This window comes from Bos taurus, chromosome 21, assembly GCF_002263795.3.
Source record: "Bos taurus isolate L1 Dominette 01449 registration number 42190680 breed Hereford chromosome 21, ARS-UCD2.0, whole genome shotgun sequence".
NCBI lineage: Eukaryota > Metazoa > Chordata > Mammalia > Artiodactyla > Bovidae > Bos > Bos taurus.
Genome location: NC_037348.1, coordinates 64,810,370 through 64,826,279, shown reverse-complemented (window position 1 = coordinate 64,826,279; position 15,910 = coordinate 64,810,370). Strand labels below are relative to the sequence as shown.

The following is a 15,910-nucleotide window of genomic DNA, read 5'->3' as shown; positions in this document are numbered from 1 at the left end:
AAGCCCGGCGTCCATGGGGCCACAAAGAGTCAGACACACCTTAGCAAATACACAACAACAACAAATCTTCCTATCTGAAAGTTTTATTTATTTACTTGACTGCATTGGGTCTGAGTTGCGGCATTTAGGATCCTCCTCGTGTCCTGTGGGATCCTGGCTACAGCGTGCGGATATCTAGTTGTGGTGCGTGGGCTCTGAAGTGCCAGCTCAGTAATGAGGTACAGTCTTAGTTGCTCTGTAGTATGTGGGATATTAGTTCCCTGACCAGGATTTGAACCCATGTCCCTTGCATTGGAAGGCGGATTCTTAACCACTGGACCATCAGGGAAGTCCCTCTGAAAGGTAACCCCACCTGAACAAAGCTGAGGTTCCCTACAGTTGAGATGCATGATGGGAACAAGTGCTTCCTGTGTCTTATTTATTTATTTTAATGACATAAGGAAAGGAGGACAGCAATTCTGAGACTAGGGTTAAGAAGAGATGTTAAATTAGCACAAAACACCAGTCCTGGGGATAAGGGAAGGTCACCAAGGCAAAGCAGAGCCTGAGACGCAGCTCTCTCTGTAAGCTGTCTGTCCAGGGTTGGCTGCAAACTTTTCTCTCTCAGGAGGCCCTGAACTTGATCCGTTAGTGAGTTACTTTCACGAGACTGCAGTTCTCATTCGGGTATGAATTAAGTCACATGAAGAATGATAAAGGAAGTCAAAGCTTAGACGTCAGGATACACTTTCTTCAAGTAAGTGAAGTACTGTCATGAAAAGGGCTTCTCAGGTGGCTCCGTGGTAAAGAATCCGCCTGCCTATGCAGGAGATGCAAGAGACCAGGGTTCGATCCCTGAGTCGGGAAGATCTCCTGGAGGAAGAAATGGAAATCCACTCCAGTATTCTTGCCTGGAGAAGTCCATGGACAGAGGAGACTGGTGGGCTACTACAGTCCATGGGGTCGCAAAGAGTCAGACATGACTGAGCGCATGCACGCATGCACGCACACACACACACACACACACTGTCATGAAAAGGATGAGTATTTATCCACGGTCTCCCTGGCAATACTGAGGCCAGTGAGTGGACACTGCAGTCTGACATTTTAGAATGGCTGATGGACGGTCACGGCTCTCACCATGCCCTTCTTTTGAGCTGAGCCACACCAAGGCTCCCTGTCTGACCAGGCGGCCTGTTTCTCTGCGGCCCTGTCATCCCTGTCACTGGGCAAACAGCTCAACATTGTGCACCGGAAGCTCAAGACACTGAGCCCTAAGCTTCTGGCAACTCACCTTGCAGGGGAAATCGTTTAGTATTTAAAAAATCTGAACACCATGTGCCCAGTCTGTATGAGGGCAGCAAACCCAAAGAACAGCATGTGATAGTAATAATGTGGCCTTCGAAGACCCAAAGGAGGTTTGTCTCAAAGCTGCCTTGTCTAAGTATCCCCTAACTAAGCCACAGCTCTGGAGTACCAGCTCCAGGTAGGGGGGCACACGGAGTGCCAACACAGCAAGCTCTGAAAGAGAAGCAGCAACTTGGAGCTTCCGATGGGATCACTTCTGCTCCTCCCCTCCTCTCCCACTGGGAAGCGGGAACACCACAGCCCCCTGCATTCAGGCCATGCCACTCACCAGCTCTCTTATGACCTTTTTTCTATTTCTTGGTGTGACTTTATCATGCTTTGGTTTATTTTCTTTTTTGAAAAGAATGCTATAAAGAAACATCCAATCTAAGTATGAAAAAAAAAAAGTTAGAAGTTTCCAAAACTCAAACTTTACTCTTTATCAAGAAAAGAAAACTCCTGGGCAGGCCCCTTTATTTTCCCCCCCTCCTTTTCTAAAAATAGAAGTTTTAGAAGCCTGAAGTTGTATACAAAGCAACGACTTCAAACGTACCCTTTAGGATACAGTAGTCATCAGATTTATTTTTGGAAAGCTGCATAGGTCAAGAATACCTGGAATAACCTGGTTTCTATTTAAAATACCTTAATCGCTTTGTAACTTAGGAGAAAAAGATTATTTAAAGGGATTATTCACAATGTAGGCATCTCCCAATATGTGTATCTCACATGGAGCTGGTGATAATTACCCTGAAGGACAGGGAAAAGAGATTGCTTTCCACAGACATGTGAAAATGTATCCGGGCTGGAGAAGAAACGAACAGATGCAACATCAAGATAGTACCCTCTCCCGACTCCAAGGAAAAGATGGTAACTGTGAAATGATTTGCTAAATCCCAACAAAATAAGAAAGGTAATTTTAAAGGGACATTTACATGCTGCAGACTTAAAACGGCTTAACCAAAGGAATTTGACAGCCAAGATGAATTCCGTTTTCAAGAGTTAGCCATGAGGAAAAGCGGTTCTGGCCAAAGATGAGTAATGCATATTGGCTGAAATCACATGCCAGGGTTCTAACTAGCAGGAGAGAAGCTTTTACGAGGCATTTTATTTCTACAACTGTAAGAAGAGGGTCACTACAGAGTTACTTAACACACAAATATTGCTTTCTATTTTGTTCCCAGGCACCACTGGGGAATGAAATGGTGATTTAAATGTGCCAGAAATCCACTATTTATAGGTATAGAATTCTGTCATAGGCAATGTTCTACTAGAAAAAAGAAAAAGGGATTAAAAAAAAAAAAAAAAACAACAGAAGGTTTTGCCTTACTAGGAGCTTATGAGCAAAGAAGGAGGGGAAGTTAGTAATAAGCTTCGGGTTCTAAGCATATCAGGGAGGGGCCTGCCTCCTCTCAGCCCCTGATCAAAAGTGTTTGCTGTGCTGAACTGGACGACATTGTAAACTGAGGGCAGAGAGAGAGATTAGAGTCACTGAGAGTATCCAGGTGGCACAGCCTCCACAGGAGCCAAGGAATCGTGTGCGGTTTCGGTTTTGGTTTTGGTTTTACAAGCTCTATCTCAGAGTCTTAGAAAACTGTTTACCGGTCCACTGCGGACATTTCTTCCTTGATTCAACTGGCATTTACTGATCACCTACAACTGTGCACACCTGGGCTACAATTCACCAATGTCGGCTACAGCTCACCAACGTCAGCAACAAGTCACCAACATCAGCAACAAGTCACCAACGTCAGCGACAAGTCACCAATGTCAGCTACTAGTCACTAATGTCTACTGCAACTCACCAACATCGGCTACAACTCACCAACGTCGGCTACAACTCACCAACGTCGGCTACAACTCACCAAAGTCGGCTACATGTCACCAACGTCGGCTACATGTCACCAACGTCGGCTACAACTCACCAACATCGGCTACAACTCACCAACGTTGGCTACAACGTCGGCTACAACTCACCAATGTCCAGGCAAAAGATACCGTCATGCTTTGTGGGATGATTTCAACAATCCTACGATTGCTTCACTGTTGTTCTAAGCTTGGTTTCTCTGTCAACATTAAGAGAGCAACGTATCTCCTGGAGCAAGAATCTGCCATGAACGACCATGTGATCCTACAATCCCATCCCTGGGCATATGTCCAGAGAAAACCATAATTCAAAAAGATACACACACCCCAGTGTCCAGATCAGCACTGTGTACAATAGCCAAGACAGTGAAGCAACCTAAATGTTCATCAACAGAGGAGTGGATAAAGAAGATGCGGCACATTATATACAATGGAGTATTACTCAGTCATAAAAAAGAATGAAATCATGCCACTTGCAGCAACGTGGATGAACCTAGAGATGAGCATACTAAGTGAAGTAAGTCAGATGGAGAAAGACAAACACCACAGGCTATCACTTGTATGTGGAATCCAAAAACAAATACAAATGAACTTATTTACAAAACAGAAATAGACGCATAGACATAGAAAACAAACTTATGATTCCTAAAGGGGAAAGGAGGGAGAGGGATAAATTAGGCGGTTGGGATTAACATATACAACTTATTGTTGTCATTCAGTCGCTAAGTCGTGTCCGACTCTTTGTGACCCCATGGACTGCAGCACACCAGGCTCCTCTGTCCTCCACTATCTCCTGCAGTTTGCTCAAATTCATTTCCGTTGAGCTGGTGATGCTACCTAACCATCTCATCTGTATATAAAATAACCAACAAGGACCTGCTGTACATACAGTCAGAGAACTATACTCAGTATTTTGTGACAACCTATAAAGGCTTCCCAGGCGATACACCCGTAAAGAATCTGCCTGCCAAGGCAGGAGACCAGGTTCTATCCCTGGGTCGGGAGGATCACCTGGAGAGGGAAATAATAGCAACCTGCTCCAGTATCTGTGCCTGGAAAATTCCATAGACAGAGGAGCCTGGCGGGCTACAGTCCATGGGGTCGCAGAGAGTCGGGTGCAACTGAAGCAACTTAGCATGCGTGTGTATGTATGACTGAAGTACTCCACTGTACACCTTTAGCACGCGTGTGCATATATGACTGAAGTACTCTGCTGTACACCTTTAGCACGCGTGTGCATGTATGACTGAAGTACTCTGCTGTACACCTTTAGCACGCGTGTGCATGTATGACTGAAGTACTCTGCTGTACACCTTTAGCACGCGTGTGTATGTATGACTGAAGTACTCTGCTGTACACCTTTAGCACGCGTGTGCGTGTATGACTGAAGTACTCTGCTGTACACCTTTAGCACGCGTGTGTATGTATGACTGAAGTATTCTGCTGTACACCTTTAGCACACGTGTGTATGTATGACTGAAGTACTCTGCTGTACACCTTTAGCACGCATGTGCATGTATGACTGAAGTACTCTGCTGTACACCTTTAGCACGCGTGTGCGTGTATGACTGAAGTACTCTGCTGTACACCTTTAGCACGCGTGTGTATGTATGACTGAAGTATTCTGCTGTACACCTTTAGCACACGTGTGTATGTATGACTGAAGTACTCTGCTGTACACCTTTAGCACGCGTGTACGTGTATGACTGAAGTACTCTGCTGTACACCTTTAGCACGCGTGTGCATGTATGACTGAAGTACTCTGCTGTACACCCAGGACCAACACAACACGGTAAATTAACTTTGCTTTGGCTTTTTAGAAAAGAACACTTAAAATGAGAAGAAACCAAATGCACCGCTGCCGAGCCCACAGCCGCCCCCGTGCGTCTCCAGCGCCCACCTTTGGTAGGCCCTTTCCTGCTGAGCACGGCCTGCTGCTCCTCGGTGACGCTCAGCCTCCGAACCACATCGGCCAGAGCCGACTTGAGCAGCTGGATGTCGTCCTCCTGCAGCTGGACTCGCTGCTCCAGGGAGGCGATGCGGTCTGTCACCTCCATGCTGCTGGCAGCAGAAGCGCTGTCATCTAGACGGAAGAAACAAGGAACAAGTGAGTCTCAACTGCTGCCCAGAGAAATCAGACCAGAGACACACACCAGCACATTGCCATCACACAATAATAGTTAAAAACTAGAGACCATGGCTTCCCCGGTGGCTCAGTCGGTAAAGAATCTGCCTGCAGTGCAGGAGACCCACCGGAGTGAAGGAGACCTGGGTTCAATCCCTGGGTCAGGAAGATCCCGTGGAGGAGGAAATGGCAACCCACTCCAGTATTCTTGCCTGGGAAATCCCATGGACAGAGGAGCCTGGTGGGCTACAGTCCGTGGGGTCACAAAGAGTCAGACACGACTGAGCGACTAAGCCACCCCCACCAGAGACCACGGCAGACTTGTGTGAAATCTTTTCTTACAAGGAACTACAGTGCTTCATTCTGCTACTGTCTTTTCATTCTCTAGATCTGTGCTTTTCGTTTTTTTAAACTGTGGTTTTAATTGCCATGATATTTTTCTAGAGCTGGGCCATTTTCTTTGCATGATATTAGAGAACTCTAGAAGTAGAGTGGGTATTAGCATATGTCTAGTACAACTTCCCACAGGTGGTAGAAATCTGCTGCCCAGTCTCTGGCTTTTGTTCCAACGATGCTACTGACAGGTCCGTGCGATGACTACCCACCAGTCAAGACTTTAAAGGATCGGCTCATCTGACAAAGAGGCTTCCCAGGTGACTCAGTGGTAAAGAATCTGCCTGCCAGGAAATGCAGGTTTGAACCCTGGTTTGGGAAGATCCCCTGGAGAGGGAAATGAAAACTCACTCCAGTATTCTTGCTTGGGAAATCCCATGGACAGAGGAGCCTGGCAGGCTGCAGTCCGTGGGGTCACAAAAAGTCAGACAACACAACTTAGCAACTAAACAACAACAAACCTGACAAAGCAATAGTTCAGTTCAGTCGCTCAGTCATGTCTGACTCTCTGTGACCTCATGGACTGCACAGGCTTCCCTGTCCATCACCAACTTCTGGAGCTTGCTCAAACTCATGTCTACAGAGTTGGTGATGCCATCCAACCATCTCATCCTCTGTCGCCCCCTTCTCCTCCTGCCTTCAATCTTTCCCAGCATCAGGGTCTTTTCCAATGATCGGCTCTCCACATCAGGTGGTCAAAGTATTGGAGCTTCAGCTTCAGCATCAGTCCTTCCAATGAATATTCAGGACTGATTTCCTTCACGATGGACTGGTTGGATCTCCTTGCAGTCTAAGGGACTCTCAAGAGTCTTCTCCAACACCACAGTTTAAAAGCATCAATTCTTCAGTGCTCAGCTTTCTTTACAGTCCAGCTCTCACATCCATACATAACCACTAGAAAAACCATAGCTTTGACCAGATGGGACATCTGTCGGCAAAGTAATATCTCTGCTTTTTAACACGCTGTCTAGATTGGTCATAGCTTTTCTTCCAAGGAGCAAGCAACTTTTAATTTTATGGCTGCAGTCACCATCTGCAGTGATTTTGGAGCCCAAGAAAATAAAGTCTGTCAGTGTTTCCACTGTTTCCCCATCTATTTGCCATGAAGTGATGGGACTGGATGCCATGATCTTAACTTTTTGATCGTTGAGTTTTAAGCCAGCTTTTTCACTCTCCTCTTTCACTTTCATCAAGAGGCTCTTCACTTTCTGCCATAAGGGTGGTGTCATCTGCATATTGGAGGTTACTGATATTTCTCCCACCTATCTTAATTCCAGCTTGTGCTTCATTAAGCCCAGCATTTTGCATGATATGCTCTGCATATAAATTAAATAAGCAGGGTGACAATATACAGCCTTGACAACTCATCATAGTTCTGTCTAGAATCACTAACTCATAATTTCTTAGCAAGGTTCATCAGGGCCCTCCATGGTCCTCTTGGCCTCTCCAACTCATCTTACACCCTTCTTCCCTTCTCTCTCTGAGTTCCTGTCAAACTATCCTTTCTCTCTTACTTTAAGGATTTGTATCTGCTGTTGCCTTTGCCTGAAGCATTTCCATGACCAATTTCTGTTCTTTCAGTCTCAATTCAAATGGGAGTTTTTCAGAGAATCTGGCTAATAACCTTTCCTAAAGTTGTTCTTTTCAATCACACTCACCTTGTTTCTTTTCTTTTCTTTCTGGACATGCCATGCCCTGGTGACTCAGCTGGTAAAGAATCCAAGACCTGGGTTTGATCCCTGGGTTGGGAAGGTCCCCTGGAGAAGGGAAAGACTACCCACTCCAGTATTCTGGCCTAGAGAATTTCATGGACGGAGAAGGCAATGGCACCCCACTCCAGTACTCTTGCCTGGAAAATCATACGGATGGAGGAGCCTGGTAAGCTGCAGTCCAGGGGGTCGCTAAGAGTCGGACACGACTGAGCGACTTAGCAGCAGCATAGTCCATGGGGGTTGCAAAGAGTCAGACACGACTGATCGACTTTCACTTTCACTTTATGTAGAGAGGAGCCTGGTGAGCTTCAGTCCATAGGGGCACAAAGAATGGGATTCGAATGAAATGACTTAGCACACATGCATGCAGTTTGCAGATGCTAGTTCCCCGATCAGGGATCAAACCTGCAGCGGAAGTGTGCAGTCTGTATCACCGGACCGCCAAGGAAGTCACATCCATCTTATTTCTTTCTTTCATAGCATCACCATGAACTAATTATATAATCACCTTGCTTGTTTGCTTACTGTTTATGTCTCCTAACTAACATGTAAGCATCATCAATCTCTTCTGCTTCTGGGTATGACGACTTCTCTTGGATACCCTGCAGAAAGGCATTGTTAAGCCTGCAAATCATACAAACAACAGAAGAAGTACTGGAGCGTGGACACAAGCACACAGACTACAGTGGGAGTTTGCACTCGCTTGGTGGAGGGAAGATGGGGAACTATTAAAAAAAAAAAAAAAAAACTCCCTTTTTCATGATTTTTAGCCCTGGGCTAAGCAGTAAACTCACAGGTGGGTGAGGACACACGTGGAAAAACCTGCAGTCTTTTTGTCCCTAAAAAATAAAAAAACGAAGTCTGAAAACTGTGAACACTGTAGAGAGTGGAGAAATCCCGAAATGAAAAAAGCTAGAGGTGGGCAGGTCCCCAAACTCTGTCTCTTCATTTCTGACTGAATATCATGATATAAAATAGCACTGAAAAACTCATTAGACAATAGCGTTTGATTAATAACATGTTTTCTGAGCCATAAAATAATCTGCTTATGGAAAGTGAAAGTGAAATTTGCTCAGTTGTGTCCAACTCTTTTGCAATCCCACGGACTATACAGTCCATGGAATGAATTCTCCAGGCCAGAATACTGGAGTGGGTAGCCTTTCCCTTGTCCAGGGGATCTTCCCAACCCAGGGATTGAACCCAGGTCTCTCGCATTACAGACAGATTCTTAACCAGTTGAGCCACAAGGGAAGCCCAAGAATACTGAAGTGGGTAGCCTATCCCTTCTCCAGGGGATCTTCGTGACCCAGGAATCGAACTGGGCCTCCTGCATTGCAGGCAGATTCTTTACCAATTGAGCTATCAGGGAAGCCCCCAATCTGCTTATAGAATCATATTTGTTGAGTTGTCCAAGTGGACAGCAGCTTTGAGCAGGGTGCCACATCCATCGGCGGGGCCTGAACACACAGAACGTGCTGGCCAGCAAGCCCTGGACGGGACTCAGTCAGCCTCTGTCGTTCAACCTCATGTCTCATAATCAACATCACATAATCCAGCATGTAAGTCAGGCAGCTATCTGCTGCTCTATATTATCAACATTTATGATGCAAAACAGCATTCCAGTGGCCTGTTTGTACATGCGTGCATGCCAAGTCGCTTCAGTCGTGTCCAACTCTGTGTGACCCTATGGACTTCAGCCCGCCAGGCTCCTCTGTCCATGGGATTCTTCAGGCCAGAACACTGGAGTGGGTAGATGTTCCCGTCTCCGGGTGATCTTCCCAACTTGGGGATCAAACTCCGGTCTCCGGCACTGCAGGTGGATTCTTTACCCTCTGAGCCACCAGGGAAGCCCAAGAACCTCCGTATCTGCCTTCAAACACAAGTGATTAAAAGCTTAAACATCTGATCTGCTGAAGAGGCCCTCCACTTGTGAGACTGGCTGCAGCTCTCCCCAGGCCACATAACCGCAGTGCTTATCAGATGCTGCCGGCACCGCTGCTTTCGCCGCCGTGGAACGTCTTCTGCTTCCGAGAGGAGTGACCCTAGAGATCAAACTCAGGCTTCTGGCAGCAGCGGCAGCTGCCTGGAGTTCTTAACCTTGTGCACAGAAAAGGCCAGTGTTGTTACCATGCCATTCAGCTGGGGCCAAGCTGATTAGCATAATGAGCTACAAAACCCCAAGCTCGGTTTAACCAACACAAACCATTTCCAACCTCTGTGCATGGCACAGCACAGGATGGGCGAGTGCATCTGAATTCCATCAAAGAAAACCTCATGAGATTGGGAATCCGGCCCACATGAAACCTTCACAGGTTATTTATTTAAGTAATTTTCATTCGAAGGCCTCTGAAGTTCGCCTACAGAGGTCATTAAGATGGTGTTAACAAGAGGGCAGCTTGATCGGTTTTCAAAGTTTTCGCATTCTTTCAAGCATCACTGCACTTTGGGGTGTGTTAGGGGAAGCTTGGGAAAAGATGATACTCTCTGTATTATCACCTCTTGAGTTTTTAACTAGAACTGGCTGTGGCACTGCTCATTTCCTCAGGAAGACCTGGGGATCTATTTACACAGGGCGGGCAGGCTGTCCCTTTATCTCAGTATCGGTAACGATCCCTCAGATGGCGATGATGCTGTGTGCGAGGGGGTGGACAGGATTTAACGTGAGGCAGGACCGGCCCCACAGTGGGGCGAGCACCTCAGGGCAGATGTCTCAGCGGGCCAGCTGCTCTAGAAGACACTGTGCATCCTCTGCCAGCCACAGACCTTCCTGGGGCTGCAAGTCCAGCCTCCTGGCATTCTGTCAAGGTCTGAACACATTTCAGAAGACTGGTTCTTGGAAAAGATAATGATCAGGGTTACCTGCACTGGACTGTCTGGGTCTTGGGGCTTCTGAGAGGACACTGACCTGGGAGTCAAACTCAGCAGGGCTCAGCTCCTGGGTCTGGCACTTACGAACCGTGTGAGCTTGGCCAACGACTTGACCCCTCCAGGAATAACACCATAACCTGTCTTCTGAAGTTCTTGTGAGGTCAGAGGTTAATGTATACGAAACATCAAATAGGATGATGGCAATGGGTGCTCAACACAAATGGTAGTTTAGTATTTTCTTACTTGTTCATATCGCTTTATGGTTTTTAACTTTTTATTTTGTATCGGGGGATAGCCGATTAACAGTGTTGTGATAGTTTCAGGTAAACAGCGAAGGAACTCAGTCATACATATACACGCATCCATTCTCCCCCAGACTCCCCTCCCGTCCAGGCTGCCACATAACACTGAGCAGAGTTCCATGCGCTACACAGTAGGTCCTTGATGGCTATCCATTTAAAATACAGCAGTGTGTACAGGTCCATCCCAAATTCCGTAGGTAGTCTAGGATTTCTATAGTTCATTGCTGCTAATATTGTTTATCACAGCAAACAGCTAACAGTGAAAACAGTGAAATCAACTTTAATAAGTTATTGAACACATCCTGCAAGTATGCGCAGTGTCTGCCCCATGAGATAGGCGGAGACTAAAGTAAAAAGTACCATTTCTGGCTCTGCAGCACCTTGATCAAGATGAGGAAATGTGACATAAGCTGAAGATGAAGAACAGTTTCATAACAGTCCTCTGCCATGACAGTAGGGCTTCCCTGTTGGCTCAGATGGTAAAGAATCTGCCTGCAATGCAGGAGACCCAGGTTTGATTCCTGGGTCAGGAACATCCCCTGGAGAAGGAAATGGCAACCCACTTCAGTATTCTTGCCTGGGGAATTCCATGGACAGAGGAGCCTGGCGGGCTACTGTCCATAGGGTTGCAAAGAGTCGGACACAGTGAAGCAACTTAGCGTGCATGCAGGTGCTGTCATGGGAAAGTGTTAGTCACTCAGTCGTGTTTGACTCTTTGCAACCCCATGGACTGTAGCCCGCCAGGCTCCTCTGTCCATGGGATTCTCCAGGCAAGAATACTGGAGTGGGTTGCCATGTCCTACTCCATGGGATCTTCCCAACCCAAGGATCAAACCTGCGTCTCTCACGTCTTCTGCATTGGCAGGCAGGTTCTTTACCATCTGACCCACCAGGGAAGCCTTGACAGTACCTGACTAGTGGCCAAAACACGTACCAAGCATTCCATCCAGGGCTCCATCTGGACTTGCTTCTTACGAGAACCTAGCCAAACGCCAGCTTCTTTCTGAGTTTCAAGTGACGTCAATAGGCCTGGTAGGTCCTATAGCACGCCTGGTTCCGTAGGTAAAAAGGTGGCCTTGAGCTGTGCCGTTTACCTGGTCTTCATGCTGCTATTTGTGGCTATGACTTTCGAGCTTAATTACTGTTTACAGTAAAAAGTGGCACAAAAAGATCTTCAGGTAACTTATGTGTTTTATTTTATTAAAAAGGCAAGGAAAGTACACTTTTTTCTTCATTCATATAATTATCTCATTACCTAGAGATAAAAACAGACTCTTGACTCTCAATATCCTGGTGATATGAAGGTGCTGCTGTTATCTGAATGATGTTCCAGGAGGTCAACGTGGGGCTATTCAATTTAGAAGGTGAACTGAGAATCTGTCACCTTTATTTTGAGGTGGCCTCTCTTTTCCTTAATTATTTAAAACATTAAGGATAGCACCAAACAGTAATAGCTACCTTCACTTCCCACCCACCATGTGCCAAACCCTGGGTCTTATGGTGCATTATCTCCAACCCACACGACTTCTTCTTTTCCTTTTTTTTTTTTGGCCAGGCCCTGCTGCATGTGGAATCTTAGTTCCCATACCAGGGATCAAACCCATGTACCCTGCATTAGAAGACTTGAGTCTTAACCACTGGACTACCAGGGAAGTCCTCATACAACTGGCTCCATCTGGGGGTCATGCCTGTTTCAGAGATGAGATTGAAGAAGTTAGGCTTTTCACCCACATCATCTAAGTCATGCAGTGAACGCAGCAAGGCAAGGGCGAGCCTTTACACGGGACTCTGGAGTCCCTCCAATTGACAAGTACTCATTCCAGTAGGACGTGTGTGGTACTAAGCATAAAATAAATGTATAATTTTTGCATCATTTTACCTTTCCAAAATATTAGACAAATGCTATTTAGAAAAAGTCTTATAGGGTTCCAGTATTTTAGGAACCAATCACAAAAGCATTAAGGACTAACGATGTCTCAATAATCTGCAGGTAGACATCTCACGTAAAAGCTGGCTTTCTGTATCATGCACTGCTTGCAGAAACGTTATACCACGACAGCATTCACTAACAAAAGAAATACGGGACCAGGCAGTGCAGACACGCAGCATGTGCTCCGTTACTCTCAGGTCTGGATTTCAGCCCTTCTGTCAGATCTGCGGTCCTGGACACCACCCCTGGCTGAAGGGTTCCAGCTTTATTTCACTTCTAAGACTCTGGCTTCCCCTTTGATCATCTGGGTAGGTCAGGAACTGAGTCTTGTTCATCCCGGGGCTGGACCTGCCACTTGAGCTCTGGCTCTGAAATTCATCACATCATAGAAAATGACAAGAGCTGACCCTATCCCATTAGTAAACCTGTTTCAAATGACGTTGAGCTCATGTTTGTATACTTGATTGTAAAAGTATTCTATAGCCCCTGACTGATATAAAATACTATATATATAAATCAGTCGCTGCCATTGTGACTGATTAAAGGAGCTTCAGCAGAGTCTCTTGAATCTGGAAGGAAATCGTATCAAGATCTTTTATGAGTCTTGCGTTGTGAAACAGTGGTGCTGAACACCTGAAAAAACACATAGGATCACCCTGAGAAGCGATACGTGCCTCATTTGAATTTAGATGACACAGAGCTTAAAGCTAACAAACCTCCCATTAAATTCAACAAGATGTTACTAAGCATCTTCTGGGCCAGACACTGTGACCTTCCTAACCTTAGGGCTCCCTACCTAGCAGAACAGAGACTGGTCAACAAATAAGTATCCCAGAAAAACGGACACAGACCAGAGAGCAATTAAACTGTCCCCACCCCATCTCCATCACGCACTGGGCAAAAAGCCGGCTGGAGATGTAACACAGGGACTAGACAAACCTAGAGCAAAACACAGGTGGAGCGCAGAGTAGGGTTCCGGGGGAGCTGCTGGGTTTCAATTAATGCGTGACAGATGAAACAGAAGGGAAAGAATAAGAACAGTCACTTATGGAAAGACCAGCCTTGAAATTCTCTGGTTGTGTATTTAGGAAATGTGTTGATTACTTTATCTTGAAATATGCTCTAATTTCATTTTGCCTAACGATAGTTACCAAGCCAGCAAAGACTTCCCACAGAGCCCTGAGATTTCTTGAAACCCTTAGAATGCTTATTTAACACTTAACACTTTAATGTTCATTTCTAATACTATACACACTTCCACATGCACACACACACACACATGTAGACACACACCTGCATGCACACACACCCTTAACTTTGCAGAAGAAATTCTGTCTTGTTTCTGTTAGAAATTTAAAGACCTAGATATCGTAAAATGGTTAATACCTTTTCCATCCATTTTACATTTTTTTTAAACCCTGAATTTTCCAGATTTAATAAATATCTTTGACAGCCTAGTACATGTCAAGCCTGATTTTCACTTCAGAGAACATGACTTTAATGAGCACAGTTCATGTAAAAGCAACACAAACCTGCAGGGGGTGAATTCTACAAGGGAGGAAAAGTATTTTCAAGACATCCTTTGAGCAAACATCTTGAAGTCTCCCAGGACTAAGGACCAGGATTACTAAACCTCAGTGCCCCCAAGAGCATAAGCAAGCAATGACATTAAAATCAAGAAATTAATATAGTAATTCTAAGATCTTTGACTCTAGTGTGGTCATAAAGGAATTCTTATCACATGGGGAAAAGTGAGGTTTCCGGTAAGAGACATCCCCACTGTACAGTTTTAAAACAAACAAGAGATGCTCCCAACAATGTGTGAAGTGATTGGCCCTAAAACTTGAGCTTTGCTCTGAAGTTCAGAAGCACCACACTAAGGCAGGAATGGCATGTCCAGTCTTTGGGACAGCTGGGATGAGGGAGTGGGGCAAGGGGAGGAGGGGGAAGAGAGGGGAGGAGAGGGAAAAGAGGGGAGGGGAGGGAAGAGAGGAGCAGGGGGAAGAGAGGGGAGGGGGGGAAGAGAGGGGAAGGAGGGGGGGTGGGAGAGGAGAGGAGGGGAGGAGAGAGAAGCCAAGAGGAGGGAGAAGAAAAAAGACGAAAGCTTTGTAACAAAGCTCCTAGCAAGTCATGCAGGATCCCCAAATCCTTACCATAAAAGGCAAGATTAAAATTTTGGAGGTGGGGAAGGGGAGAGCAGACAGAATAACAAGCACAAGAGTGGGACTTGATAGAGATCTAAAAGCAGAGCCTACGTTTCTATTCCACGTGGAGGCGAGTGCAGCATGCACTCATTTTATTTGTTGTACACCACTCCATCCGAGGTCCTCACTTCCTAAACGGACTTAACAAAAAATATCTAAAAAGGTAGCTTTAACAAGTCTTTATTTGATACAATGGATTTAAAACCTTTCAGTAAAAGAAATAAAATGAAAGCTATTCTCGTTATTTTTTCTATTAATTTCCATTAGTATAAAAATGTTTTGATTTAAAGTTCTCTACAGGTACATTACCCATAACACTGACTGTCTTCTAAAGTGAACTGTTTTGATTAGTTTTAGATAATATTCCCCTGCACGAAAGCCTATGCTTTTATTAATTGAGATGAAGGTCAGAAAAGCACATTTAAATGGCCTGAAATACACCACGGGGGCTAAAGCCAGACCACTGGTTCTTCAAGATACAACTTTTTAAAACATCCTGGAAACCAGTGCTCTGTCTTCAGGATGATAAGCCAGACATGCCTGGTTCATGGATGACCTTACAAGGGAAAATACCTAGGTTCTCATTGTACAGATTACCTTTTAGGTTCCTATCAAAAAAGTGGAGCTACAACACTCTAAGGTTAGACTCTAAAAGGATGTTTGAACTCTAACCTCTCCCAACCACATTCTTTTCTGTAATTACCATTACTGTAAAATTTTTTCTTCCCCCTTTTTTATTGACATTGTGTAACTACATTTTTTTTTTCAAGGTGTCATCAACTTCTGCTTCGAGCCAAGATGGAGCAACAGGGACCAGATTTGCCATCCCACCTAAAACAGCTAAAAAGAACAGACAAGATTTATTATACTGTGGTTTGTCAAGACACGACATCAGACAGTGAGGGCAGTGACTGCTCAGAGAGGACAAGCAGAGGTGAGCCCTATGACTGCCCCAGGGCACAGCCAGAAGAGTTCCCAGGAAGCGATACCAGGGGGGGCCAGGTGGAGCCTGGGGGGTCTCCTTTGGTGGGGGAGACAGTGCTGGAAGTCCAGAAAAGCCAAGATGATGAGAGTTCAGAGGGCAGAATACCAAAGTGGAGAGACCCACAAAGAGAGGACACTCCAGGGATGTGCAGAGAATGCCTGCAAAGTCTTTGGCTGAGAAGCCGTCAGCACTAATATGTGAG

General features: G+C 45.6%; 1 protein-coding gene across 7 annotated transcripts in view; it reads right to left on the bottom strand.

Annotated features, from left to right (window-relative positions):
- Window positions 1-15,910, bottom strand: part of EML1 (EMAP like 1) — a 204,739-nt gene that overhangs the window by 82,216 nt on the left and 106,613 nt on the right. For all 7 annotated transcript variants that reach the window (XM_059879357.1, XM_024982155.2, XM_024982158.2 and 4 more), the window contains exon 2: window positions 5,090-5,272. In XM_059879357.1, coding sequence (XP_059735340.1) covers window positions 5,090-5,246 — 157 coding nt within the window. In that variant the 5' untranslated portion in view covers window positions 5,247-5,272. The remainder of the gene's footprint in view (window positions 1-5,089; window positions 5,273-15,910) is intronic.